Source organism: Tribolium madens, unplaced genomic scaffold, assembly GCF_015345945.1.
Source record: "Tribolium madens isolate multiple individuals breed KSU strain unplaced genomic scaffold, Tmad_KSU_1.1 Scaffold_91;HRSCAF=231;Tcas5.2_LG7, whole genome shotgun sequence".
In the NCBI taxonomy this organism is placed as follows: Eukaryota; Metazoa; Arthropoda; class Insecta; order Coleoptera; family Tenebrionidae; genus Tribolium; species Tribolium madens.
Window position 1 is genome coordinate 4745931 of NW_025401063.1, and position 27558 is coordinate 4773488.

General features: G+C 29.2%; 1 protein-coding gene and 1 non-coding gene across 2 annotated transcripts in view; both read right to left on the bottom strand.

The window, feature by feature from the left end:
* Positions 1-5863: 5863 nt before the first annotated feature.
* Positions 5864-27558, bottom strand: part of LOC123011251 (photoreceptor-specific nuclear receptor-like) — a 30584-nt gene continuing 8889 nt past the window's right edge. Inside the window, exons 3-8 of the mRNA XM_044408609.1 lie at positions 20418-20521; positions 12797-12917; positions 9893-10020; positions 6479-6711; positions 6196-6427; positions 5864-6148 (exon numbers count right to left, since the gene is read on the bottom strand). Coding sequence (XP_044264544.1) covers positions 5910-6148; positions 6196-6427; positions 6479-6711; positions 9893-10020; positions 12797-12917; positions 20418-20521 — 1057 coding nt within the window. The 3' untranslated portion in view covers positions 5864-5909. The remainder of the gene's footprint in view (positions 6149-6195; positions 6428-6478; positions 6712-9892; positions 10021-12796; positions 12918-20417; positions 20522-27558) is intronic.
* On the bottom strand, positions 8772-8891 carry LOC123012254. Its single transcript, XR_006413198.1, has one exon. It is a non-coding gene; the product is annotated as a 5S ribosomal RNA (ribosomal RNA).

A 27558-nucleotide genomic window follows, 5' to 3' on the forward strand; every position in this document is an offset into this window, starting at 1 on the left:
ATTTTATTTTTTCGAATATTTTTTTACAAATTTAACATGCAAAATTGTAGGAAAAGTTGAAAAACATTGCTTTTTTCATTTTGATGAAGATTACACAATGTTCAGAAACAATTAATTTTTTAAATTTTTTTGTAAAACTTTGATCAATCAGTCCTAGAAAACATATTAAGTTGTTAAAAACCTCATGACATATCGACTTTCCCAACGAAAACTATATGTAGTAACTCATAAAAATTGACTTTGAGTTACGATGGCTTATGTGGGGCCCAAAATGCAAAAACAATGAGAAAAATTTTTTTTAATAAACAATATTATTACCAAAGCTTAGACCCTCAGTAATTTTCAATAATATTAAACAGTTCCTTGATTTTTTATTAACAATCAAAGATTCAATACAGTTTTTCTCAAAACTAAATCAATGTTGCATTTTTTTTTCAAAAAATCATAAAAACATCTTGCAGAATTCCAGTTTTTGACACTGTCCTTATATTTTCTGTGTAGTCATTTGTTGCTGAGATATCGATGATCAAAGACAAAGAAATCTTTTTCTATTAAAAGTCAAATATCTCAGCTACAAATCGACGTAAAGAGAACATGAAAAAAACAAATTAAAGCTGAATGAACAAGCTATCTGGCTCATGTATTGATTAATTAATAAAAATTTTCCTAAGTCGGTGGACCAAAAAAAAGAATAAAAAAATACATTTGTTTTTGCGCTATTTCTTAGGATTACGTGATAACCGTAGCTCAGAAAGTTTTTTGCCAAAAAATTCTTAGACTTAGACTAGAAACTTGAAGCTTTAAAATGGTTTTTATAGATCTAAATATCAACATTTTTTATTGAAGTATAATACTTCAAAAATCATCAAAAAATTTAAGTTCTCTTTTTTTAGAATAGTAAAATGTTTATGTAAAAAGTTGTGTCCTTATTAAGTTTTTGAGATAATAAGAAATCTTTCTTCAAGGAGTGGTTTACTAAAGAGCTTAATTTTGAATCAATTTGAAAAATGGAAAAACAAAATAACATAAACGATGAATTTGATCGATTTTCTCAAAGGGGAAAATAGAAAATTTAAGACATCTTTGACAATAAAAGTGATTTTAAAGAATGCAACGTTACTAAAAAAGATAGAATAAATACGAAATTATTACTATTATTTTCATTTTTCAATGAAATATTGAATTGTGTCAGGTGAAATGAATGACAATTGACTATAAAAATGTGACGTTTGATAGTTTATGTTGCCAACTTAATTTTATTGTTTTGCACCGATTCCAAGAACAAATTATCCATTGCCTATTGTTAATTTATGAGGTTATCTGCAATGTTAAAATAATTAAATTATTAAAAACCTTTCTCTCTAATTTATTTATGTTTTGTTCATTTGCTAGATTTGATGATGGTATTGATGACGATTTTTCAATAGAAAAACGTGCAAGGACTGTTGTTTCTGAAAGTTGTACTTGAGCCATTACTCACTGATGATAAAACGAAGAATTCTGCAATGCCCATAACTTATTATTCAGCGATGATGATAACCTATGGTTGGCTTCAAAATTAAACATGGAAATTACGCATATAATTACACAATAATATACGTAATATATGGAGATTCCTCGCGTTTTCCGACTTACAATACCTAATTCTGCAGCTTTACCGTTAGTGTGCATCTATAGCTTGAAATATGTTGGATTAAATGATTAAATAAAACATGGAATTCCTTTAAATATGAGAGTTATAAGCCAGTTTACGTTTTATTTGCATTCCCTTTGGTACCTTATATTAATAACAGCTGTTGAAAATTTATATCACCGGGAATTTTTTTGAAAATCCTATAGTTAGTGAAATTTTGAGGTGACTTGAGATAATCATCGATCGTAATCAAATAACTGGTTTTTTTAAACCAGTCTGGCAGATTCAAGTTCAAATTTTATCACTTTGTTTCACGTCTTTCTGCAAAATTACAAACAGTTCTTGGTTCTTGCAAAAATATTGCCAGCATTTCTAATTAAACAGACCTGTGACTTTGAAATTATGTTGGCAGTACTGAACTAGTAAATAATATAAAGACAAAAAACATGCAAAATCATTTCATTTTATTTCATGCTATGTTGACTATAAAATTGTGACATTTGAGTTGACAGTCAATGTTGCTAAATGTTGTCAAAAATTAAATTCACCAGAAAAGGATTGCTAGACTTACACCTATTTTTATTAGATTATTACTATGATGTCAAAGGCTTACGTGTTTTACATGATTCTTGCAAATCTGCTCAAAAACGTGCTGAAACAGCAAAAATTACACTATTTTCGTTTTTTTTTCTGTTATTTTTTAGCTTGTGTTTAACGAAATTTTGCGAAATATTTACGTTGTTACTTGAAAACATGCTGAAAAAGACAAAAATAATGACTTAAAAAAAGGTGAAATATTATAATTATATTTCTTATTTATTTTTTATTTTTATTAAAAACTAGCTAAATTAAATAAAACAAACGAAGTAGCGTTAATTTAGATTTATATTAGTACCTAATTTTTAGGCATGTTTTGCAAAATAAATTGTTCAAAAATAAAATAAATTAGCGAAACAAGCTAAAATAACATCGATTTTAATTTAATTTGATAATTTTGCAGTCAGTTTTAGCAAAACTTTGTAGGTATTTCAAAAACATACTTAAATACTCAAAAAATGCAAAAATAACACAAAAACACAATAATGTACTTTTTGACAATGTTGAGTGAAATTTTATAAAAAAACACATGTGTATATTTTAATTTTAATTCGGTGATTTTTCGACTTATATTTGAAAAAAATTGGCAAAATAATTGAGTTTCAGGCTAAAAAACGCAGAAAAAATAGTGCCATTATTTTTGACCTATACTTGTTTTCATATTAATGTGCATCGAAGTAGTCGTTGAAAGGGATACTTATATACGGTGGCAACCATTTAAAAAATTAAACAATCCTAACCTCAATCTTTCTTAATTTTTTTTTTGAATGTGGTCCCCAGATCACAAAAAATAATTAAAATTAACAAGGTAATTAACAAAAGGTAGCAAACTTTATTGATGTGATTAAATTTGTTCTGAATGACCTCAATGACACTTTTTGTGTGAATCTGCCTTTAATTTAAAGATGCATTTAGACTTCTACAACCTACTTGATGCACAGTAAAATGAAAAAGACTATAGTTTACTATACCAATAATTAATAAATTAAAATTTGTTTCTTAGCGATTGCACAATAACGTCAATTTTACTAAATGTTTAACCGAATACTCGATTAAAAAAAAGTGTTCTAAAAATATTAGTTTTCTAGTCCATCTGCAGTTACATTTCTAAAAAATCATCAGATATTAGAATTTTAGAATTTTTACAAAAGTTTTCACCAAATCACTAGATTAGCATAAAAATCACCATATTTGGTGAAATTTTACCAGACTTGGTAGCACTGAATTAAAATTTTATATATGTGCTTGTCTGATGTCAAAAATAAAGTTATTTGGACAAACGCTAACTTCTATCTCTAACATTATTCAGTGTTGCCAACTCAAATTCCGACTTGTAAATGTGGACCAGCTTTTCTATTAATTTTCGTATAAAAAATAGTCAAATGATGTTGAAAACTCGTTCCACAATACGATCAATAAAATACAGTTATAAACGTTTGAGTTCAATAAAACAGCCGTGCAATAATTCGTTTAAATTATTTGCTTGCTGACACAGGAAATTTATATCAACAATTAGATTTGTAACAACATGTAGGTAAATTGCGCGGTAAATAATTTTTAATACATTGTATGCAAATCACCCTTAAATCATACAAGACATTGTTGTAAAAACCGAGTGCGTTAACCCTATAATTTGCAATTTTCGGAACCCAATTGTAATAAATTAACTCGCAATTCGGTGTAGAGATACAATCGGTGAAACCACACTTTTTATGAATTTTCTGCCGGGAAGCCATCGAGAGTCGTGCTAATTATACCTCATGTGATATATCTGCTCTATCGTGACAATAATATTCCGATGGTAGATCAAGTTGCAAATAGGGCGTGCAACGCGGTAGAAAGTAGAAAATCCTTTATGACTTTACGTAATAATTGTGCACCAACAATAAGGATGATAAAAAGCAAAGTCTTTAGCCACCGTCGACTATTCATCGCCTGTAGAAAATATCGATTGCGCAAGCTACTTACAACAATAATTAGATTGAAATGGAACGTTTTTTTCGTAAACTGCTCCCATCATCGCAATAATCTTCGGAGTATAAAAGAGAACAATCGTTTCTTGCGGCGATGATTTTTACAGCTCCTTCTCTTTTGTTACTTAACGCGTTTGTTATTTAACTATTTATTATATGGGCTTTGATGTATGTAGCTCACGAAACCTGTAATTAACGCTAAAACAACTAACGTGCTTGATTAAAATCTGCCTTGCAATTGTTAATAAACAAGAATTGTGGTAAATGACTTGAAGAGCATTTATCATGTCGCCAGTTTTTCAACTCAATAATTTGCATTCAAAAAACTTTAAAATCTTATTAAGTGTCATAATTTAACAGAAAGGATTTTAATCTTAACAGTCACGTTTTTCTATTAATTTTTTCGAGCAGATGCTGGAACAACCGCAAACCCATTAAATTTCAACACTTACAGATTTGCTGAAGACCAGATTAAATCCTCAAGATTAATATTTAAATCGTGCCTGAAATACCAGTAGAATATTCTAATTAAGAAGTAATAAAAAATGGATAAAATATGATTTTACTCCTTGTCAACAAATCAAAAAATTATGATTTATAATAAACAATTCTTGTAACATTATTTAAATAAAATCTATTGTTTTTTTATTATGATGACTCAACTTTGTGTTTTGATGCCCACTACAAGAAATCATTATGTATTGTGCAACGTGCTAGTAAATTTATAAAATAGGTGGTTTGTAATTTAAGATTATCTATGGACTATTGTTTTGAAATAATTGATGTTTGGTAAAATTGGATTTAATTGGTGTATATTTGGTTGCCTGCCATAAACATTTTAACATATTATTATTACTTTTTATAACAAAATGATATACAAATTTATATGGTGTGTTTTTTATTTAAATTTTTAAGTACTAAAATAAAATTGTTGTAATTATTTAATTGATTAACGTTCTCTTGTCATTAATTTTAACTTAGAGTAAGGTTGGTTGCATAACAACTCAGTTCACTTCAGAAAATCCCAAAATGATTTTTTTAACAGAGTTTTGATGCCAACTACAACAGTTTATTGTGCAACATGCTAGTAACTTAAAAAAAAGCGGTTTGCAATTGTTTGAGATTATCTATGGACTATTGTTTTGAAATAATTGTCTTTATTTTGCTGTTTGATAAAATGGTATTTAATTGGTGTATATTTGGTTGCCTGCAATAAACATTTTAACATTTTAATATTACTTTTTTTTTCTTTTACTTAAATTTTTAGATACTGAAATAAAATTGTCAAAATTCTTTGATTGATTAACGTTCTCTTGTCATTGATTTTAATTTAAAGTAAAGTTGGTTGCATAACATCTCGGTTTGTTTCAGAGAATCCTAGTGTAAATTTTTTTTTCATGATTACGATACTAAAGATAAATAAAAAGCTGTTTTTACGAAGACAAGATATAGTTTATTTATATACATGTAATATAATTGTGACACCAACTTTCGATGAAATAAGAAACAATGTACACATCTGCTATATTTTCTCTAATTTAAAAACATTTAATGCGTCAGTCAAAAGTGAGTTTGCTTAGTCGAATCGTATAATAAATTAGTGCCAAAGTTTAATAAAATCTACAAAATATCGAAATTTCTCCTATGGTGCGTATTTTCGTTTATTTTACAAAACATTTCGTTGAAAACATTAAGGATAACAACACTTAGTTTTTATACATATCGCATAGAACCTTCTCCATGGGAGTATTTCCTATGGTTTTTTGAAAAAACACAGCTTCTACCCTGGCCGCGGGTACTATCCGCAGCAGAGGCAACATCAAAAGGAGTCGCCCGAACCTCGCGACTTGACCCGGAAGTTGGGTTCTGCAGTGTTGCCACAACATGACTTGAGCTTGGTCCTGGAGATTTTCAATTTGGCTTGGGTCTTTCAGTCCTCTCGTTTCTGAAAACTGAGTTGAAAACTTCATTTTTGTGCAAACGAAAATAGACCTGATCTGAAAAGTACGATAGCTTTCAGGCATGCAAATTCGGCCGGATCGACATGTATGGCTTTAAAACGCATTAAAGTGTCGGCCAAAATTCGCACATCGGTGGCGGAATGGCCGTTTTTGACGTGTTCGTTTATGTTGAAAAGGGGGCTGGCGGAAACGTCCAAGGGCATGCACCACTGGATGGCGTTTAGAAGGAACAATTCGCTCCAAGCCTCCTCCAATAAAATCACCTAGAAGAGTGGGTTGTGTTACAATTTCTTTTAGTTGGAAAGGGTTTTTACTTGATCGCGGAATGGTAAACTGGCGAAACTGGGCAAGTTTTTGGCCCATTTTACTGCCATGAAGAGGAGTCTGGCTGAGGTTTCGTAGATGGTTTCGTGGGATGAGGGGTACAATCCTGCTGTTAGGCCAGTCGCAGGTTGAGGTTCGGGTCGTAGGGGGCCGCTACTGGAGGAAACTCCACAGCCGGAACTTGGAGTATCTTCTTCTTCGTTGGTGACATCTATACTTTCTTCTAAAATTTCATAAAGCATTACTTGTGGTCAATCACAATGAATAAAATTCACACAAATTTGACATTGTGACATAGTATTAGGCCCGTAGTCAGCGAGGGGGCGACAGGATGTTTATTTTTTCCTCCCCCTCTGTGAAAAACCCTGCCACACTTAAGGGAATTATAAAAAACGAAACTTTCGACCTCTAGTTTTAAAAACAGAAGATGTATAACGGGAATAACAATAAAAGAAATTGCTTACAAATCAGTATTTATAAAAAAATTATTAATGTTTTTTACTTCTAAAATGCATAAACAGTAAACATGTTGTTTACAAAAACAATTCTCAATATTAAAATTTGTCAAAAATAAAGTTTTATTTAATTTTTTGCATTTTGCGAAATGCATATTTACATTGTTGTCATTATAGTTGTTATAGATTTTTCTAATACTGTGGAAGGTTTACGTTTTTTTTACATAAATCTTGCAAATCTGCTTAAAAACGTGATTAACGATCGACAAAAAAAATTACATTATTTTTGGTGTATTTCTGTATTTTTTTAGCTTGTTTTTAACTAAATTTTGCAAAATATTTTCTTTGTTTACTTGAAAAACATGGTTGATTTGATGTTTTTTGGCATATTTTAGCAAAATCTCGTATAAAAACGGAGATTTTAGTTCAAGAACAAGCTTACTTGAAAAAGGTGAAGTAACACTATTTTTGACCAAATTTTGTGTTTTCGGCTGATTTTTAGGTAATTTTTTTTCAAAAACTAGCTAAATCAAATGAAACAAACGAAATAGCATCAATTTAGTTTTATATTTGTAATCTTTAGGCATGTTTGGAAAAATAAATGGTTCAGAAACGAACTAAATTGAGCAAAACAAGATTAAATAACATTAATTTTAATTTAATTTGGTAATTTTCCAGTTAGTTTTAGCAGAACGTTGTGTATATTTTAAAATTGTAGAAATGTAAAAATATATCACTAGTTTTGGCCCATTTTGGTGAATTTTTGGTTTGATTCGGACGAAATTTTGCAAAATTGTTCTGTTTCTCATTGAAAAACTTACTAAAATACTTAATAAAGGCTAACAATGTTGTTTTTTTCGACCCAATTTAGCGATTTTTAGACTTTGTTAAGTAAAATATTATAACAGTCACATAACTATTTCCATTTTAATTTTGTGATTTTTCGACTTATTTTTTAAAAAAAATTACAAAATAATTTAGTTTCTGAAAAAATATTGACCTAATTTACCATATCAGTAATTAAAAAAATCGAATTTTACTTTTTAGCGATTGCACAATAAAGTTAATTTTTTTACAGGGTGAATATAAAGTATGGAACCAAGCGGTCTTTTTTAAATCATTGCCTTCAGAAAATAATAATTAATATAAATGAAAGTAATATAAAAAATGTAATCGTATTTTAAGAACGTTTTGTTTTGTTTTTGAGTTGAGCGACTTTTTTTGTCAAAATTGCAATTTTTGTAAAAAAAAATTGAAAATATCAAGAATAAAGTAGATAGTTGTAATGCTTAGATTATAACCTTTATGAGAAAAATGGTTGCAATTTTTTTTTGCTTACAAATTATTATTTATAAAAAAAAAATATTATTGCATTTTTCACTTTTTAAACTATACTGTAATTCTTACTTGTAAAATTTATAAACAATAAACATGTTGTTTACAAAAACAATTTTCAAAATAAGGTTAGACTTGGTATGATTTTACTGACATTCGACAAAAATAAAAAAGTTTCATTTAACTTATTTTGCATTTTTTTTTTCATTATTGATTCTTATCATAACTTTTTATTCTCTAAGTTTATGTCTGGATGTTAAGACTCATCTTGTATATATGACGTTTTTTTTAAACAGTTTTTAATTTGTTTTCAGTTTTTTCTTTCAAGAAAACAACCGCAATCTGGAATATAATTTTCCCAAAATATAGAAAAGAAATTTGGTTAAACTGCAAAAACTCGAACGAAAATTGCAATTTTCATGTTAAAATTAATCAATTAAATTAATAAACCAAAAATTAAAATTTGAGTAAAAATTATCAGGAGGAAAAAAAATGGCAACGGCACGCGGTGTTCCCAAGCGGTCACCCATCCAAGTACTGACCGCGCCCGACGTTGCTTAACTTCAGTGATCGGACGAGAACTGGTGCTTTACAACGTGGTATGGCCGTTCCCGAAAGAATATGTCATAATCAAAGTAGATAAACAAGAGAGGTAAAAGGTTTTGAAATTCACTCGTAGATAAACAAATTCTTTATTGTCTTGTATAATAAATAAATATTATTATAATAAAATTATTATTGATTTAGTACTCAAAAACACAACATGATAAAAATTGTTATTTGTTTAACAAGGCACTAAAGTTTTGAATTTTTTAAAGGAAACAGCGTTTCTATTTTTAATGTTAGACTTAATAATCTTTTTCTGCTTAAACTCTCCTAATTTTCGTGTTTTTTTTCAAATTCAAATTTCTGTTTTTAATTTTTTAAATGACTTCTCGAGCACTATCAAAATTATTTCTCGTTTTCATTATCTGTTTTTAATTATCTTTTGTTATACCGCCAACATAGATAGTTTGTAGTACTTTAGAATATTATAATCAATAATAAAAATCAATAAAATAAAAATGTGATAGCTTTAATTAAACTAGTAAATTATCAGTTTTTTTTTTTTAATATCGTTGAAACTATTGCAAATATAGCCTCTTGTGTCTAACTTTTGTTCTTCTAAGATACCAGTAGTGGACATTTAATTTTTTTTCACCCTGTATAATTATTACAAAATCAAAAATCGAATGCTTTGTATTTCATTAATTTAATTTCGAATTAAAAAGCAACATTCGACAAAGATATTGACGTCTGTACATTTTATTCTCCCCATCGTCGTAACGTAATTTAAAGTACCCGATTCTAAATTTATTTAAATTGAATTTATTAATTTAGGGTTTCCACCCTTCAGTGCATGCTTGAAGTTAGAATCGTTTTTAAACGCGTTCTCTCTCTTCTAGATCGTCCAATGTCCCTAAAGAATAATTAGTAACATGACGTCAGGGCCGCTAATCCGCTCTTCGCCATTAGCTATGTGAACGAATTTAAACAGATAACGACTTGTAATACATATTGGAGTATTATTTTATATTTAATGAGAAAATTAAATTCTTAAATTAACACACCTACCATCGTTGTCACTGTTGTCTTTTGTGGGGGTGGGTTCTCTATTGGGAAGCGTCGGCGGCGGCACCGAGGGCAGTAAATTGTGCGAATATCGGGCAGATGTCAGAGCCATGGTCAGGGGAACCGGAGGTCTGCAACATTTTTTTACATTTTCTTACAAATAATTAAAATTATTTTCAATTTTTTTTTCCTGAGAAATAAATGATCATAAAAATTTTAGTTCAAAGGGGGCTATTGCTTTGAAATTAAGTTGGCAACGTTAAAAAAAATTTGGCAACACTGCATTATTAGCAATCCTCGATAAAATTTTTGGCCTACTAGATACAATATACCATAATATATTGTCACTGATTTGTGCCAACTTAATTTCAGGGCTACAGACGATTTTTATTATAGTACATAATACAAAGTGGTTATAAATAATTTACATCTAGCTAGCTGTGAATTTTCCATGTAAAATAAAAAATGCCGCTTTACGAAAATAGGGGTACCTACTTGTTTTAACTCAAAATTAAAAAATCGCCGTTTACTAAGCGTCCACTTCGAACATAGACTTCAATTTTAAACTTGTTGTTTTCCATAGTATACATTCTTATCAATTATTATTGTAAATTAGTTGAAGCAATAAAAGTTTAATTAACAACAATTTATTATTAATTAATAAGTGACACTAATGACAGAACTAGAGCTTTCAAAAAAAAGTAGGGCGGCACAAATAAAGTTACATGCAAAAACAATTCTAAAGCTGGCTAGATGAAAATCATTTATAACCACTCGGTATTAATATAATATAAATAAAATAATTTTTAGAGCTGCAATTTTTCATAAAAAATACAATCAAAATAGGTAATATTTTTGTAAAAATTTGACATAATTTTATTACGTTTAATTAAATGTAAGGTCAAAAATGGGCTATGGCCAGTGTTGCTAGATCAAAATCATAAAATTCACCAGATCCGAGTTGAAAAATTTATATGGCAAAATCTCGCAAAAAACGCAGTTTTCAGCTTAAAAATCTGCTTAAACTCCTGGAAAAAAAAAACAAAAATGACATGCTTTTCGGCCTAATTCTGTCATTTTTCGACTTGTTTTCAACAAAATTTTGGGAAATAATTGCGGAAAACGTGCTAAAACGCTCGAGGAATGCAAAAATAATTTATCTCTCTACTTAATTTCTTGATTATTTAGTTTATTTTAGCGAAATCTAGCGAAAAACCTGAAATTTTAGTAGAAAAACGTGCATAAAAGCATTTTCGGCTAAATTTTGTGGTTTCTCGGCTTATTTTTTGTCAAAACCAGTTTCAATGCAGTATTTCGAACTTGTGTGTTTTTATTTTTCGACAACATCCTTAAACACTCATAAATACAAAAACGCCGTTTTTGGGCGATTTTATTGAATTTGTGGCTTGTTTTTGGAAAAATTGTGCAAAATAATTGTGTTTCTAGCTGGAAAAGCATTCGAAATAATTAAAATAAGTTGTCATTTTCAACTCTGTTTAGAAATATCTTGTAAAAAACAAATAGAACTATTTTAAACCAATTTGGTGGTTTTCGATTATTTTTTCTTCGACAAAATAATCAATTAGGTAAAAATATCATAATATAATCTTTTTTATAACAATTTAGTGATTTTTGACACGCAAACTCTCATGAAAGAGTTTTCATCTTAAAAATCTGCTTGAACTTTCCAAAAAGAAAAAAAAATATCAATTTCGGCCTAATTCTGTGTTTTTTTGGCTCGTTTCTTGCTGAAAAACATGCTAAAACTCTCAATAAATGCAAAATTAATATAATTTTCGACTTAATGTTGATTTTTGAGTTCGTTTTAGCAAAATTTTAAAAACCTGAGATTGTAGTACAAAAACGTATTTAAAAACATTCTCGGCTTATTTTTGTCTTATTTCGCTCAAAAACCAGTTAAATCGAGTGAAACAAATAAAATAACATCAATATCAATTGTGATTCTTAAACGTGTTTAGACAAGATTTTACAAAATAAATGAGCCTCTGGTTCATAAACCAAGTAAGTCGAGCCAAATAAGCTAAAAATAATATCAATTTCCATTTAATTTTGTAATTTTTTTTATGTTTCAACGAAATTTTTAGGATGCACTTTGTTTTTATCTCAAAACGTGCTAAAACACTTGAAAAGGCCAAAGTAACGCCGTTTTTTGTCGCATTTGTTGAATTTTTGGATTGTTTTTAACGAAATTTTGCGATATAATTGTGTTTCTAGCTAAAAAAGTATTCGAATAAGACAAAAATTAATTGTCATTTTCGATCTTGTAACCTTATAAAAAACAAACAGAAGAATTTTTTACCAATTTGGTGGTTTTTTGAAAAAACTTGACGAAACAATCAAGTTTCTGGTTGAAAACGTGGACAATGCTCGAAAAACAGTTTTTTCATTTCCAAAAAATCACCAGATATTAGGATTTTGACCAAAGTTTATACCACATCATCAGACCAACATGAAAATCACCAGATTTGGTAAAATTAATTTGGCAACATTCAAAAAAATTATTGGCAATACTGAATAATTAGCGATTTTTAATCAAATTTTTCGCCTGCCTGACACAAATTACAATAATGATACCGTCACTTATATTGCCAACTGAATTTCAGAGTCATAGACGACTCTGATCTAAATTCGTTTGTTTTGTATAAATATTTTTTTAGGGTTTTGATTTTAAAAATACTAAGACATAGATCCAAAAATAGATCATATTTCGCATTTACCGTGTCACAATACACCGATCAAAAGATTATGTATTTTCCGCGCCAAATCGAGCTGAAACTTGTCACCTTTTGTAGCTTTAACGTATGATACGTCACATCAAAAGCTTCAGCTCGATGAATTCGTGGTTCAGTGATTGTATAAATTTTCCATAAAAGTGAAAAAACTCACCCAAACACCCCCACAGCGACTGCAGCTTCTCGAAGAGCTCGCTCCTGTTCAGCGCTCATGTCTCGCAGTGTTTCCGGTCGAATGGTGGCGGTATTCCTTGGTTGCCTTTCATTTTGAACGGCTAAAATTATAACTTTTTAAGAAGATTTATCAAAGCTTAGCTTCATGTGTCGTGAAAATTATATTGACGGGTTGTGGTCGGTAAAAACGTTACCGGCGATCCTTTGTAATTGTTACGGTGGGGTGCCTATTTGCGTGCCAAATTGCCCCTTTCTGGGGCATCTCGCGCGAGCAACACGTGCTCATAAGCCACGCACGTTAAACGTATGCGAAATAATTGAGCGTTAGATTTAAATGACGACTCATTTAGGGCCTCAAATCGGAACCGCCTACGTGGAATGGGAAAAAAAAATTCATAGTGAAATTAAAGTCTTCAGTTTTCAGAAAGCAAAAATATTAAAGTTTTGGGTACAAAATTTGTTATTTCAATACTAATATAATTAATTTTTCTATGCAAGTTTTTCGAATGTGAAGAGTTCTTTTTACTGTAGAAAAATACAGAGTGCGCCAGAACGCCAGAAATTTTGACATTAATTTTTTGACATTTGACATTTTTTATGTCTATTTAATGATACTGATGTTTTTTTACAATCATTTAGTAAAGGTTCAAAAATTTTGCCAATAAAAGCCACAAATAACATTGAACAGAGTTACAATTTAGGATAGAGCTTCCTTGTTTCTTATTCTAATAGCCTGTAGCAAAAAAACTATTTCTTCAACAGAAATAAATGGAGTCAAAGTGCAAAATTTAAACTTTTCCAAACTTCCAAATTTTTATAGATAAATTTTTACCATGTTCCTGGTATCTTACCTTATATGGCATTTTTTTTTTGGGGCACGAGTTCTGGCGCACCTTGTATATTAAGTACATATCACATCATATGTACATATGATTTGAATTAAATTTAAAGTTAAAATGGTTTGTGATTTAAAAATGCAGTTGGCAACATTGACATTTAAATCCAAACACACTTTTACAGTCAATTGTCATTCATATATGAGGGGCGGTTACTGGCTTAGCCGCCTCCTGAAACAATCTGCTATTACCAATAATCTAGTGTTGCCAACTTAATTTCAAAGTCACAGACCGCTTTGATTGCAAATACATGGTATGTACAAAGAAAGAAAGGAGCATTTTTTTACAGAATCTATTGCATTTTGAAAGATAAGAATTAATTTTCTGAAATAAGAAACATTTATTTAGTAATACAATTTTGACATTTTCTACACATAAAAGTATAATTAAGTAATTAAGCAATTGATGGACACTATTATTAATTATTATTAATTGTCATTATATAAAATAATAATATGACGTCAAAATTTGGTATTTTAAACTGATAAAATTAAGATTTTGACGGTTCTTCCCATATTTTATTGACTATTTTCTCATTGAAAAAATATTTTAAAGACAGAGGATTTGGTACTTCAAATATGAGTAAATAAAGTAATATTTAGAAGAAAAGAAAAAATAACGGTAAAAGAGAATTTTTTTTAAGTAATTTTCTTGGTTTATGTAGGTTTACAAAAAAAACTTTTCTATTGAGTAAAATGCTTTTTATGTGGCAAATACGACAAAAAGTCATTAAGAAAAGTTGTTTAAAATTAAGGTCTAGGTTTTTATACCAAATTTCAAAATTATCGGCCAATTATAATTTTTCATTTTTTTTTAAGTTTTATTTCACAAATTAAAGAATGTAATTTTTAACAGTTTTTTATTATGAAAAAAAAAATGAACAAAATTTACAAAAAAATTAATTAAAAAAAATTATAGTTAGTCGATGATTTTGAAATTTGATATAAGAGCCTAGATGTTGATTCTAAACAATTTTTCTTAATAACTTTTTGTCGTATTTGCCACATACAAAGGACCTTCAACAGAAAAAATAATTTTTGAAAACTTTTAAGGCATACTCTATTTTTCAAAACTAAAATTGTGTTAGAAATTAGTCTGTAGATGACATTTTAGACAAAAAAATAAACGTAGCTTTATTCTTTTATTTAACATATTTTATTTAAAATACAGAGTATCTAGAAAGTTAATAATGTTTAAAATAGGTCAGAGAAAAAAAGTGTAAAACATATTTTTTTCTTGATTGTTTTATTAATAGAAAAATTATTCATAATGCAAAATTATCATTAAGAGTAGTGAACACTGATGTCCGAACGCAAATTTTTGCAATTGAAAATAATATTTATTGCAACTTAATTTTGTTTGTAAATTTAATTAGCGTTTATGTATTAACGAAAATGTGGTAATTATCTTAATTATTATTAATTGCTTTTTTAACAAACGTATTACCAGATAAACATAATTCATTCAGTTAAAGCATTTTTTGTTGTTACTTATTCCATTTTTTTTTTATTTTTTTTATCATAACCATCGAATAAGTGGCAATTCTATGATATTGTACAATTGAATTTCTAATGGCTTTGAAATTAAGTTGGCAATATTGAGAAACAGAGAGCCAGAGGATATAAAATTGTCAATGTTGCCAACGTAATTCAAAGTTACAGGTCACTTTGATCCGAAATTTAATTGAAAGCGTGGTATTCAGGTAAGAGACAAGCAAGAAACGGTGGCAATAACAGGTCGTACTTTACGTTGATCATCGCAGATAGCATTAAGCGAGAATATATGCTTTATCACGTCGTAATTTCCGAATAAACGAAGCCAATAACAGAATATAAAGCAGGCCGTGGGCAAGCACACGTTTCATCCGACGCTAAGCGACGCCCAGCGCCTCAAACACTGTCTAGATTTGCATTTCGTCCTTTGTCGCTGTAACTCTACCAATTATGCTTCGGCTGTGAAGGGCTAAACTAAAACATTTCAAGGCTGTTTTCATTTCTTTCTAACATAATGAAATGGAAAGAGATGATTAAAGAGACGCCTCTCGCGCTAAGAACGACCTGCTGTTAACTGTTTTATTTTGCGTCTTTGTGTCGACCACACGGTGTGGAAATTATTTTTAAGGGTTTTACTCTACCACAAAGCTTTGTCAAATTTGAATGAGTAATAACCAGAGGAAGTTTTCAAGTTGTTTGCTGAGGTCTTTGTAGTTTAGACTGGCGGCAACTTTTTTGATGTTCGCTGCGCTGCAAAATAATCTCATCAACTTGAATTATTTTCAACAAAATTATTCTAAATCTTATTCCCTCGCTTTTGAATTAACTTTCTTATTTGGCAAAATAATTAGAACGGTTCTGTTTTTTATTTTTTATTATTGACGATATGAAGTAATGTGAGGTGAAGGTTATGCCAGTGACTATAAAATTGTGACATATGAATTTCAGATTTTTTAATTGAAAACCGCTATAAGGCAAATATTCAGACATTGCTCCTCCATATAAGTTTGTGGCGTTGAAAATAGATACATTATTAAGGAAGTTGGTTTAAAAAAACTATAATTTCGTAAAAATGTATTAATTTGCTATTGTTTAGCATTTTCAACATTGTTAAAAATTAATACAGGGTGTTCCAACGAGTTGAAAAAGTCCATTAGTGATCATTAAATGGTAAAATTAAAAAAATATATATATAGGATATTGACAGATACTAATCTCGTCCATTGCTTAAAATTATTTTTAACTATACAGCGTGTCTCAAAAATAAGATACAATACAAACTTGTGTTTTTTTTAATGAAACACCAGCGTTTTTGGATGTAGATTTTTATGACAATGTTTTTAAGCTACACTTTTATTGGTTGATTTTGCTTAGCTTTAAAAATAATACGGTTTTTTTGACGAAAACATGCACTTTTTAAAAATTTATTACACAAAAACTAAGATATCTAGAAATATTTTTTACTACCACAAAGAAGAAGGTACAAGCTATAAGGTTGTAACATTTTTTTAGTGTGTTGCATTTGCAAAGATAAAAAAATAAGGCGTTCTTTAAAAGTTTTAAAAAAATTTTTTTAAGGAACACCCTATTTATTGTTTTTGCATTTAAAAGATTCTTTTTCTAATTTATTTACTTTCAGGTGTTTATAATCAATAACTAAAAAGATATTTAACGTTAAACATTAAAAAAAATAATTACTTTTGTTTCAAAGTTGCACAGTTGCGCAAGATATGGAAGAAATATCAGTTAATAATCACATTTGTGTTAAACTGAATCCATTATTTTTTATTTTCACAATAAAATAATTTGAATTTCAGTATTTATAACAACTTTTACAATTTCTGGATAAATCAACGTATAACTGATCCGTGGTGGAATTACTATGGTTGCCATAGTATCAACAATACTCAGATATTGATAGGTATTGTTGCCACAAATAATATTAAATGTTAAATAACTTTTTATTTATTATTTCTAGACATTAAAAGTTTATTTTTTAGAGAGACAATTTATCAATCTATTAGATGCAAAAATAAAAAATATGGTGTTTCAGTTAATTTTTTTAAATTATTTAATTTTTAACAAACTTCTTAATTTATTAATCTTTACAAATGCAAAACACTAAAAAATTGCTACAGCTTTAAATTTTGTACTTTCTTCTTTGCAGAAGTAAGAAAAATATTGTTCTAGCTGTCTTAGTTTTTGTGTAATAAATTTTTAAAAAGTGCATGTTTTCGTTAAAAAAAACGTTTAATTTCTAAAAGTAAGCAAAATTGACTTATAAAAATTTAGCGTAAAAACATTGTTTTAAAAAGCGACATCCAAAAATGCAAAGAAACATACAGTGTTTCATTTAAAAAAACACAAGTTTGTATTGTAACTTATTTTTGGGACAAGCTGTATAGTTGAAAATAATTTTAGGTGATGCACTAGTTTAGTACCTACAGGGTTATTCATAAATATGAAGCAATATTTGAACCTCAAAAATGACCTATAAAATTATGTTAATTTAAATAATAACTCGTGTCCTATCTCTACTGATAAGAATTTTACAGCCCTTGGAATGTGGGTATGGAAATTTGATTTTTTTGTAATAACTTTGGAACTATTTGACCAAATATTATAAAATTTGGAACATTTTCTTGTGACAACATACCCTTTGAACTGGTAATCACGAAAACCGGATACATCTACTCAATTTCCGGTTCCAGCAGTTGCAGGTCACATTTTCTGTGTTTTTCCATTTTTTTGCTCTCTTAACACCAATTTTTTATTGCCCAAATAGATAGAGTAATCAATTTCGAATAAAAAACGCATACCTTTAATATCCCTAAAATGGACAGTTTCAAAGATATTTTAATTTAAGCTGAGGAGTGCACAACGCTGAAATTAAAAAATAGGGATTTTGAATAAATGTTATCCACGGCAACAAATGACCACGGTCCCACAAATCGCTGTCAGGCATCTGTCAACTTTGACATTGGACGATTCTTGGGCGATTAATTGAAAATATTTAATAAAAGAGTTTACTTCAGACTCCAAACGTAATCTACAATAAATCCAAATCGATCTCGTGGCATTTAATTTATAAAAAATTCACAAAAATTTATCGTCAAAGTTAACAGATGCTTGGTAGGGATTTATGTGACCATGGTCATTGGTTGCCGTAGATACCACTTATTCAAAAACCCTATTTTTTGATTTCAGCGTTGTGCAGTCCTCAGATTAAATTAAAATATCTTTGATACGGTCCATTTTAGGGGTATTAAAGGTTATGCATTTTTTATTCGAAATTGATCTCTCTATCTTTTTGGGCAATAAAAAATTGGCGTTAAGAGAACAAAAAAAATGGAAAAACACAGAAAATGTGACCTGCAACTGCTGTAACCGGAAATTGAGTGGATGTATCCGGTTTTCGTGATTACCAGTTCAAAGGGTATGTTGTTACAAGAAAATGTTCCAAATTTTATAATATTTGGTCAAATAGTTCCAAAGTTATTACAAAAAAATCAAATTTCCATACCCACATTCCGAGGGCTGTAAAATTTTTATCAGTAGAGATAGGACACGAGTTATTATTTAAATTAACATCATTTTATAGGTCATTTTTGAGGTTCAAATATTGCTTCATATTTATGAATAACCCTGTATAAATGTCCTATACAATTTTTTTAAATTTTATCATTTAAAGGTCAGTAATGGTCTTTTTCAACTCGCTGGGACACCCTGTAGGTATATCAATTTAATAATTTAATTTTAGTGATTTTTAATTTTTTTTGCCAAATTAAGATGTGACAACAAAAATGACAGTAATTTAGTGCTAAGCTAATTTCTGTCTCCACATTATTCAACGTTGCCATCTTAACTTCAAAGTCACAACCCACTTTGACCAGCTAAAAATCTTCTCGTTTTCACCGGCCCGTTATTTATCTCTCGAATATCGACAATGTCTGTCGTAATCAGGTGCTGTCTGTCAATGTCATTATGTAAACAGGGCTTGTCGTAAAAGCAGTTAGCTCAGTTGCGAGCCGCGCTATTGCCGAGGGTGGAAGAGCAAAGCAGGCGTTGGCTGTAACAAACAGCTATAGCCGGGATTTAGAAGACGCTGATTAATGGGATTCAAAGCTGGTTAATTCCCACCAAACGCTCTGCCAAAACTCCCGGGAAGCGACATTAGACGGTGATGGCGTTACCGCCTTCACAACCCCACACGACCACCGTCTCAACGCTTCCACCCAAAATCGCATGCGTATTACACTGCTGTAATTTACAATCTTGAATAGATGGCTATGAAACGGTCATGGAGTCCCGCGATTTGCCCCAATGAAATTGTTTTTGATGCTCTTCTCAGCGCCGGCTGGATTAGTCAACATCAATCTCTTCCTTGGGCCGAAAGCGACGCTTTTTCTCCCGGTTTTTGCTCAGCAATATAAAAAATTAATAGCAATTTTCATATTTACAAGATTTTTAGTAAAAAAGCCTTGTTTCTAATTACTGTAAAGCACTTAAACATTGCATACATACATATCTAAATTCTCCAAGTATATTTTCTAAGTTCTTTTAAAAATGACGCAAAAAAAATTTTATTATTAATTCTTAAGTTCTGATGGTTTCAGAAAAAATACTTTTATAAAAATTAATTCTTACAGCAGAATACCTCTTTTTAAAAAAATAATTTTAACTGTAAAACAGGTTGTCAGATTGCCACAAGATTTTTTGCACAGTTATTTAGAGTCACCCGGTATAAGAACATTAATATCTTATATTTTTTATAAATCAAGCTGATTGTGCTTCTAGAGAAGAAAATTTAAGATTTTTATAATTAATAATCTGCTCCAAATACCTAATTAGGTTTTATGTTTCGTTAGAACAAGAAAAAGTGGAAGACAAAAAATTGTGGTATTTTTTATGTTTTTTGCTAAAATGTGTGTTTTATCGGCGCTTGTTTTTGGTGGAAATTGGTAGAATTCTGCAGGACGAACTTTTGCGATAAATTCCCTCGACTATTCAGTATGCAGGAGGCGCAAGTGTTGAAGAACTTCGCAGTTTCGGTAATGTTCATCGAGAGCTTTCTCACTTCTCCCAGGACTCGCTTTCCTAACTTTCATCCTTTACCCCACACCATCCAAACCCCACTCTCTCGCTCTCGATAATTTAATAATACTTTGGAAATTTGGATCGTTCCACAACGAATTCGATATTTTCAACTTACCGTCTTTGTTCATCCCCATGGCCAAGCATTTTTTCAGACGGCAAGCTTGACACTGATTTCGGTGGGCTTTGTCCACGATGCAGCGACCGGTTCCGGCTTGACATCTATAAAAAATCATTCAAAAAACTTMTTTACAARTTAAATAATGTCTCAGATGTTTATTAGATTCACAGCAAATGGGATAACTGAAGTGGGGGTTAYATAAAAGAGGAGATTAATGAGGCAAAGGCAAAAGGGCAGAATAGTCACCGTCGGAAACTAACTATTGCCGCTTGGTGGTGGTGTGCACCTGAGCCCACTTTGGGCTGCTTAAGCGCAACCACCCCTGCAACCGCCTCTATGGATTCCTGCATGCTTTATTGATCTTTAGATGAGAGCAAAGTCATAACATACAAACAAAATTGATTTTACTCGTTTTGGTAAAATTACTTTTAAAATGATGAAAAATGAATTGTAATGACTGTAGAGACCGAATTTTATGTAAAATGCCTTTTTGATTTCGTGGACGGGACCTAAAATTTTAAACGTTGCGAGTTGAAAAAAAATATATAGGACATTGATAGATACTGATCTAGTCCATCGCCTAAAATTATTTTCAACTAAACAGCGTGTCTCAAAATTAAGTTAGAATACAAACTTGTGTTTTTTTAAATGAAACACCTTATGTTTCTTAGCGTTTTCGGATGTAGATTTTTATGACGATGTTTTTAAGCTAAACTTTTATTGGTCGATTTTGCTTAGTTTTAAAAATAAGACGTTTTTTTGACAAAAACTAAGACATCTAGAAATATTTTTTTTACTACCGCAAAGAAGAAGGTACAAGCTATAAGGTTGTAACATTTTTTTAGTGTGTTGCATTTGCAAAGATAAAAAAATGAAGGCGTTTGTTAAAAGTTCAATAACTTAAAAAAATTAAATGGAACACCCTATTTATTGTTTTTTCATTTAAAAGATTATTAAATTGTTTTTCTAAAATTATTTACTTTTGAGTGTTTGTAATCAATAACTAAAAACATGTTTAACGTTAAACATTAAAAAATATAATTACTATTGTTTTAGTAGCCAAAAAGTGCACACTTGCACAAGAGATGGAAGGAATATCATTTAATAATCACATTTGTCTTAAGCTGAATCTATTATTCTTTATTTTTACAATAAAATATTTCGAATTTCAGCATTTATAACAACTTTTACAATCACTGGATAAATCAACGGATAAGTGATTCGTGGTGGAATTAGTTGCCATATTATCAACAATGCTCAGATATTGACAGGCATTGTTGCTACAATTAATTTTGAATGTTAAATATCTTCTCATTTATCTATTCTAGACATAAAAGTAATTTTTTAGAAAGACAATTTAGATGCAAAAATAAAAAATAGAGTGTTATACAGGGTGATGAAAAAAAGGCGCCAACGATTGAAACAGTAGCGTCCTTTTTTATAGAAACATTGTGACCATCATTCCAAAAATAGTCTAAATAGATTCTTTTTAAAATTTAAACAGTTTGTCTAACAGCACAAAGCGGCAATATTGCACAAATTTCTTTTACTAAAAAACTATTTCACTCAGGTATTTTTCTTATCTAGGAAACCTTTTTGACTTTAATCGTTTAAATTTCACAGAACAAACAACATTGAAAATTGATTTTTTTGTTGCTACCGTTTCCAATAATTGAATATTACTTGGACATTTTCTGTATCCTAGGATATTTGCAATATTGCAACATTGATAAATTTTCTTTGGAGCCAAGAAATGGTATCCAAACATCTTCAATAAAGTTTATTTCAATAGACTTTTTACACTTTTTTTTAAGAACACCGTCAACAGTATCAAAATCTAGACTTTAACAATGAAATTATTTTAAAACTGTTAATTATATAGATTTCTCTTTTCTAAAAAGGAAAGTCTATATCTTACTGATAAGAGCACAAATCCAATTTTGGTCTTCGAATTCGTCTTTAATAAAAGATCACTTATAACGTGTGGGTTAACACGGGCGTCTTTTTTTCATCATACTGTATTTAAATTTAAAAAAATTTAAATTTAAGTTATTCAACTTTCAATAAACTTATTATAATAAATTTATTGATCTTTACAAATGCAAAACACTAAAAAATTGCTACAGCTTTAAATTCTGTACTTTCTTCTTTGCAGAAGTAAGAAAAAAATTGTTCTAGCTTTCTTAGTTTTTGAGTAATGAATTTTTAAAAGGTGGATGTTTTCTTCAAAAAAAAACTTATTTCTAAAACTAAGCGAAATCAACTAATAAGTTTAGAGTAAAAATATTGTTTTAAAAGACTACATCCAAAAACGGTAAGAAACATGGTGTTTCAGTGAAAAAAACAAAAGTTTGTATCGTAACTTATTTTTGGAACAAGCTGTATGGTTGAAAATAATTTTAGGTAATGTCCTAGCTTAGTATCTATTAAGTCCTATAGAATTTTTTTAAATTTTACTATTTAAAGGTCACTAATGGACTTTTTCAACTCACTGGAACACCCTGTATAAACAAAATTAATTTTTATCTGTTTTGGTAGAATTACTTTTATTCAATTCTCTATGATAAAATTGAATTTTATCTACTGTTTTCTTCATGTTAAAATGAAATTTTCTCGTCTAGATGATAAAAAAAATACATCCATTGTTGTATATCTGAGGTTGTTAGTTGCTAACAATCTTTGACATTACATTTCATTGTTGAATTTTACTTTGACATTTATAAATATCGACAAATTGACTATTTTTACAAAATTAGTGAGGATTGAATAAAATTTTATATTGTACACAACGATTAAATTTTCATTATCTTTTCATTCAATTTTATCGTCTTGTATAATAAATAACAATTAAAATGATAAAAAATTAATAAATGATGTGTAATAACTATAGAGACCGGATTTTACTTAAAATGCCTTTTTGATTCTATTTAAGGTTCGTGGACGGGACCTAAAGTTTTATACGTTTAAATGAAATACAACTTTTTCATATTTTTTAAACACATGTTTTTTTTTAAATTTATTTCAGGATTTTGTTATTGCTTTTCTGTCACTTTATATTTTTTTTTTCTTTTAAGTAAGTCAAACTTACTATTTTGATTTTACAGTCGCAACTGGAACTGAAAAATGCGATAAAAACCATATTGTTAAGTATTTTATTTGTATAGCTTGTTCCAAATCTGGTGGCAAACTGACGTCAAAAATTTTGACACTAAACATACGTTTACTATTAGAAAAATATTGTTCATAGTCGTATGAAATAATATTTCAAAACCACTGTTATTCTTTAAAAAATTATAATAAGTAGGTACTCGTACATAAGATGAAGAATGATGAACAAATTATTAAATTGTTAAAATTAAAATGATATTCCTAACAATCCTTGTCTTCAAAATTTTTAGAGAAAAAAAGTACGCTTATGTATTTTTTTATCTTAAGTAAGTGGGCGCACTCCAAGTGTCTTTTCTGTCACTGTCAGTTCGCTACCAGATATGGAATAAGCTCTAACAATATTGTTTTTGTGTAAAAATGAGAGAAAACAAAGATGTTCAATAAATCAATTAATCCTGGTATAAAAATGTGTCAGTGATTGTAGTAATAATGCATGATTTTGTTTCTGTACAGCATAGTATCGATTAGGCAGCAAGCGAACGCGATTTCTGTAACCAGATTAGAGCACAAAGGCCGCAGCACGAGACCGATACAGCGCACGGATTACAGGTTCCCTAATTGATTGCGGTTCACACTCGTCCACTCTCCACTCCATGGACGCACTCCCCTACATCCCATCCCATCCTCTGTTCGACTTCAATCATAATGAAATACGCGTTATGTTGTCGTGTCATATATTGAAACTCATTTACTCAATGCGCCATAGCGGGATTTTTAAAGGATTTATTAGCGAAGCGAGATAAACGCCACAACGATTCTCGTTTTCAACAAATTCGAAACGTTATTAAAAAATAATACGACGCCGAAACAATCCCGACGATTAGTACGTTGCATGATTACGGTGTGCGGGGGGGCGTTTTATGTTTATGGCTTAAAAGACCAGAGCAGGTTTGCCAAAATCCCATTTGATCTAAAGCAAATAAAAATGCGAGCTTTAGCAAGGGTTTTCTTTTCAATAAAAATATTGCTTATTACTAGAGAGCGGATTTTAAGACGTTAGAAAATGCAAAAAAGGATCCGAAAAAAAAACAGTAAAAACGTAAAATTCTAGAGAATACACGTTTTTTAATTTATAGTATCTCAGATAATAATAAATGTGTTATAAAAATTTAAGTCTCCGAATTGTGTTTGCAAAAGTAAAAAAAAATGTATCATTGATTTTACACCAAAACTTTAAAAAAAATCACACATACAAATCTGTAACTAAAACTTCATTATTCTGACTTACGATCGTGATTCTAATTCAGTGTTAAGAGAAGTCAAGAAATCAAGAGAAAAATGAACTTTTATTGAGTCAGAATAATAATAAAGTTTTAATTAATTACAAATTTGCGGGTTTTAGGTTAAGCAAAAATGTTATTCCTTTGCAGTTTTGGCCCAAAATTTAAAAAAAATTCTCTTAAAAACACAAACCAGGTAGAGTTTTTATATTAGAAATAACGGTTGTTTTTTTTAAATTCCGCGTCAAAGCCATCTTTGAAAGTTCGATTCTATTGAAAGTTATTAATCTGGCATTTGACACCTCACCGGGCGTATTAAAAATTGTGGTCTGTTTATAATACACTTATATTACTATTAACGAACTTTAACGCTTAATGTAAATAAACACTTTTTATATATTAGAAATTGCCACCTAAGAGATTTTGGTTTATTTACAAATAAATAAAAAGAATTTTTAAAACAGAATTGGTGGATGCGCCGGGTTACAATATTTTAAAATTTGTTAGTTAAAGTGAATTTTAATAAATATTGAGTAAATTTTTTATTTTTACTATATGTGATTAATTATATCTTAAGAAATTTAGGTCAAAGTGACATTTCAAAAAGTGTAGTGGTCATAAAATCTTTAACTTAAATCTGTTTTGCTTTTGAAGTACTTACATGGTTTTTTATTTTGTTTGATTTGTTTTAGTAGTTTATTAACCTTTTAAATTGATTATTATCAATATTGTCTTATATTTATATCATCGATCATTATCAGATTTTATCACTGTGAATCTGTTTTTAAAAGATTTCCTGTTTCACCGGAGGTGACATTAATTTCAGATTCTTAAATGTAATACCCTGTATATTTTATTATTCTTAGACTCTTCATTAAATTGTCTTTCAACAAATTTAGTTACTATTATTTATCACTAATTTTTGATTTTAGACAATTTGAAAATTAAATTATATAAAATAGGCTGTGGTATTTATTTTATCTAAGACAAGCAAACGATTGATAACGAAGAACTGTTCAACTTTGAGCAAAAAAATATTATAACGTCTTTAAAAGTAATGAAATTATGGCTTGGGGCGTTTTTTATAATACAGCGTGTATAAAATTAAAAATTACAGAAAGTTATATATTTTAAACGCTTAGAATTTGGACAATTATTAGCAAATTCTTTACATTTTGATAAGTAGAAGTAGACAAAACAGTTATTTGTTTGTTGAAAACCGAATTTTTCATGTATTTGAACACGAGTATAAAGTATTCATTATACTCGTGTCAAGCTTTAAAGCTTTTCTCACAAGTAGAACACAATGTTTTTTTCTAAGCTTTTTATACATTGTTTATTATTACAATCAATTCATTACCGTTAGCAGTGTAGAACAAGCAAAATCAAATTTTAAATAGTGCAAATAAGATGTCTACTATGCAACACAATTCAATCTTTTGTTTTTACACAAAATTGTCATTTTTAGCAACGCATAAACTAACTTTCTTAATGATGATTAATTTATACTAATTTTAAGATAGTGGATGTAGGAAAAGTTTTTTTTCAAATAAATATGTATTTTTTTATTGGATTTCATAAATAGTATATCTAAGAACAAGTTTTATAAGACCAGTCTTGAAGCACGAAATCAAGTTTAAAAAACGAGTGGTGTAGCCAGAAGTTATTTTAAAGAATGAGTGCTTCAAGGTGTTATGAAACAAGTTTTTTATACCATTTTTTTGTAATCTGCTTTCTTTATACCCTTTTTAAACATTTTTTTTTACTTTAATGGATTTAACGATTGTTGTGACGTTTAGTAATGTCTTAATTTTAAAAGTCAAAATTTGATTCAGTCGCCTTTTGACTAATAAGACATCGCACATGATGATGTCGGGTTCTCTAAGATGTCTACTAGAGAAATAAAAATAGCCATTTGAACTTATTTAAGTTCCTAAAATGACTCTCTTTTAGACTGAATAATAAAATATCTAAAAATGTTATTTTTTATTACTGTACAGGGTGCTGCATTTTGGATGTCCGAATAGGGAATCTCCGAAACTAAGAGGTTTAGCCAAAAACGAGTGATACATTCTGGGGCTCATTTTTTGAGAAAATAATATTGGTTAAAACCGCATCGCGCTATCGTCTTTTGTTTTCGACTTATAGGCAAAAGTTGACATTTTGGCGAAATGTAAAAAAATTCGTATCTTCGTTATTATAGAAGATACGGATTTGAAACAAAGACTTTATACAGGCACTTTTTTACGAGGAATTTAATAATGTAGTTAACAATTTTTTTCTGTTATTAGTTTAACCGTAATAAGATAAACTTATATTTTTTTAAATGGAAATCATAGGCGACAATGGCAATTTTGAAACGCTTATTTTTTTCTGATCTAAAAAATATATATTTGTAACAAAATATTTTTTTATAACTATACTTAAAAAGTGAAATACATATTTTGTGTGATAATAGTTGGCCATGGAAAAACTATTTCACTCCAAATGCGTAAATAATAATCAATAAGAGTTATGTGAACTGTAAAATAGATGAAAAAATAGATAAAATTATAAAGATTTAAAAAATACGATACGGTAGAAGCATTGAACAAATATCCGAGCGCCTCAGAACAAAATTATTACATTGTTTAAAAAATCAAAAAATAGGAAAAACAAATGTGTCAACAGTCAACACAATTACAAAAACCATTTTTTTGATGATCTAATGGAGGTAGGAAAACGTTCCACTTAGACGGAATTTGGGTATT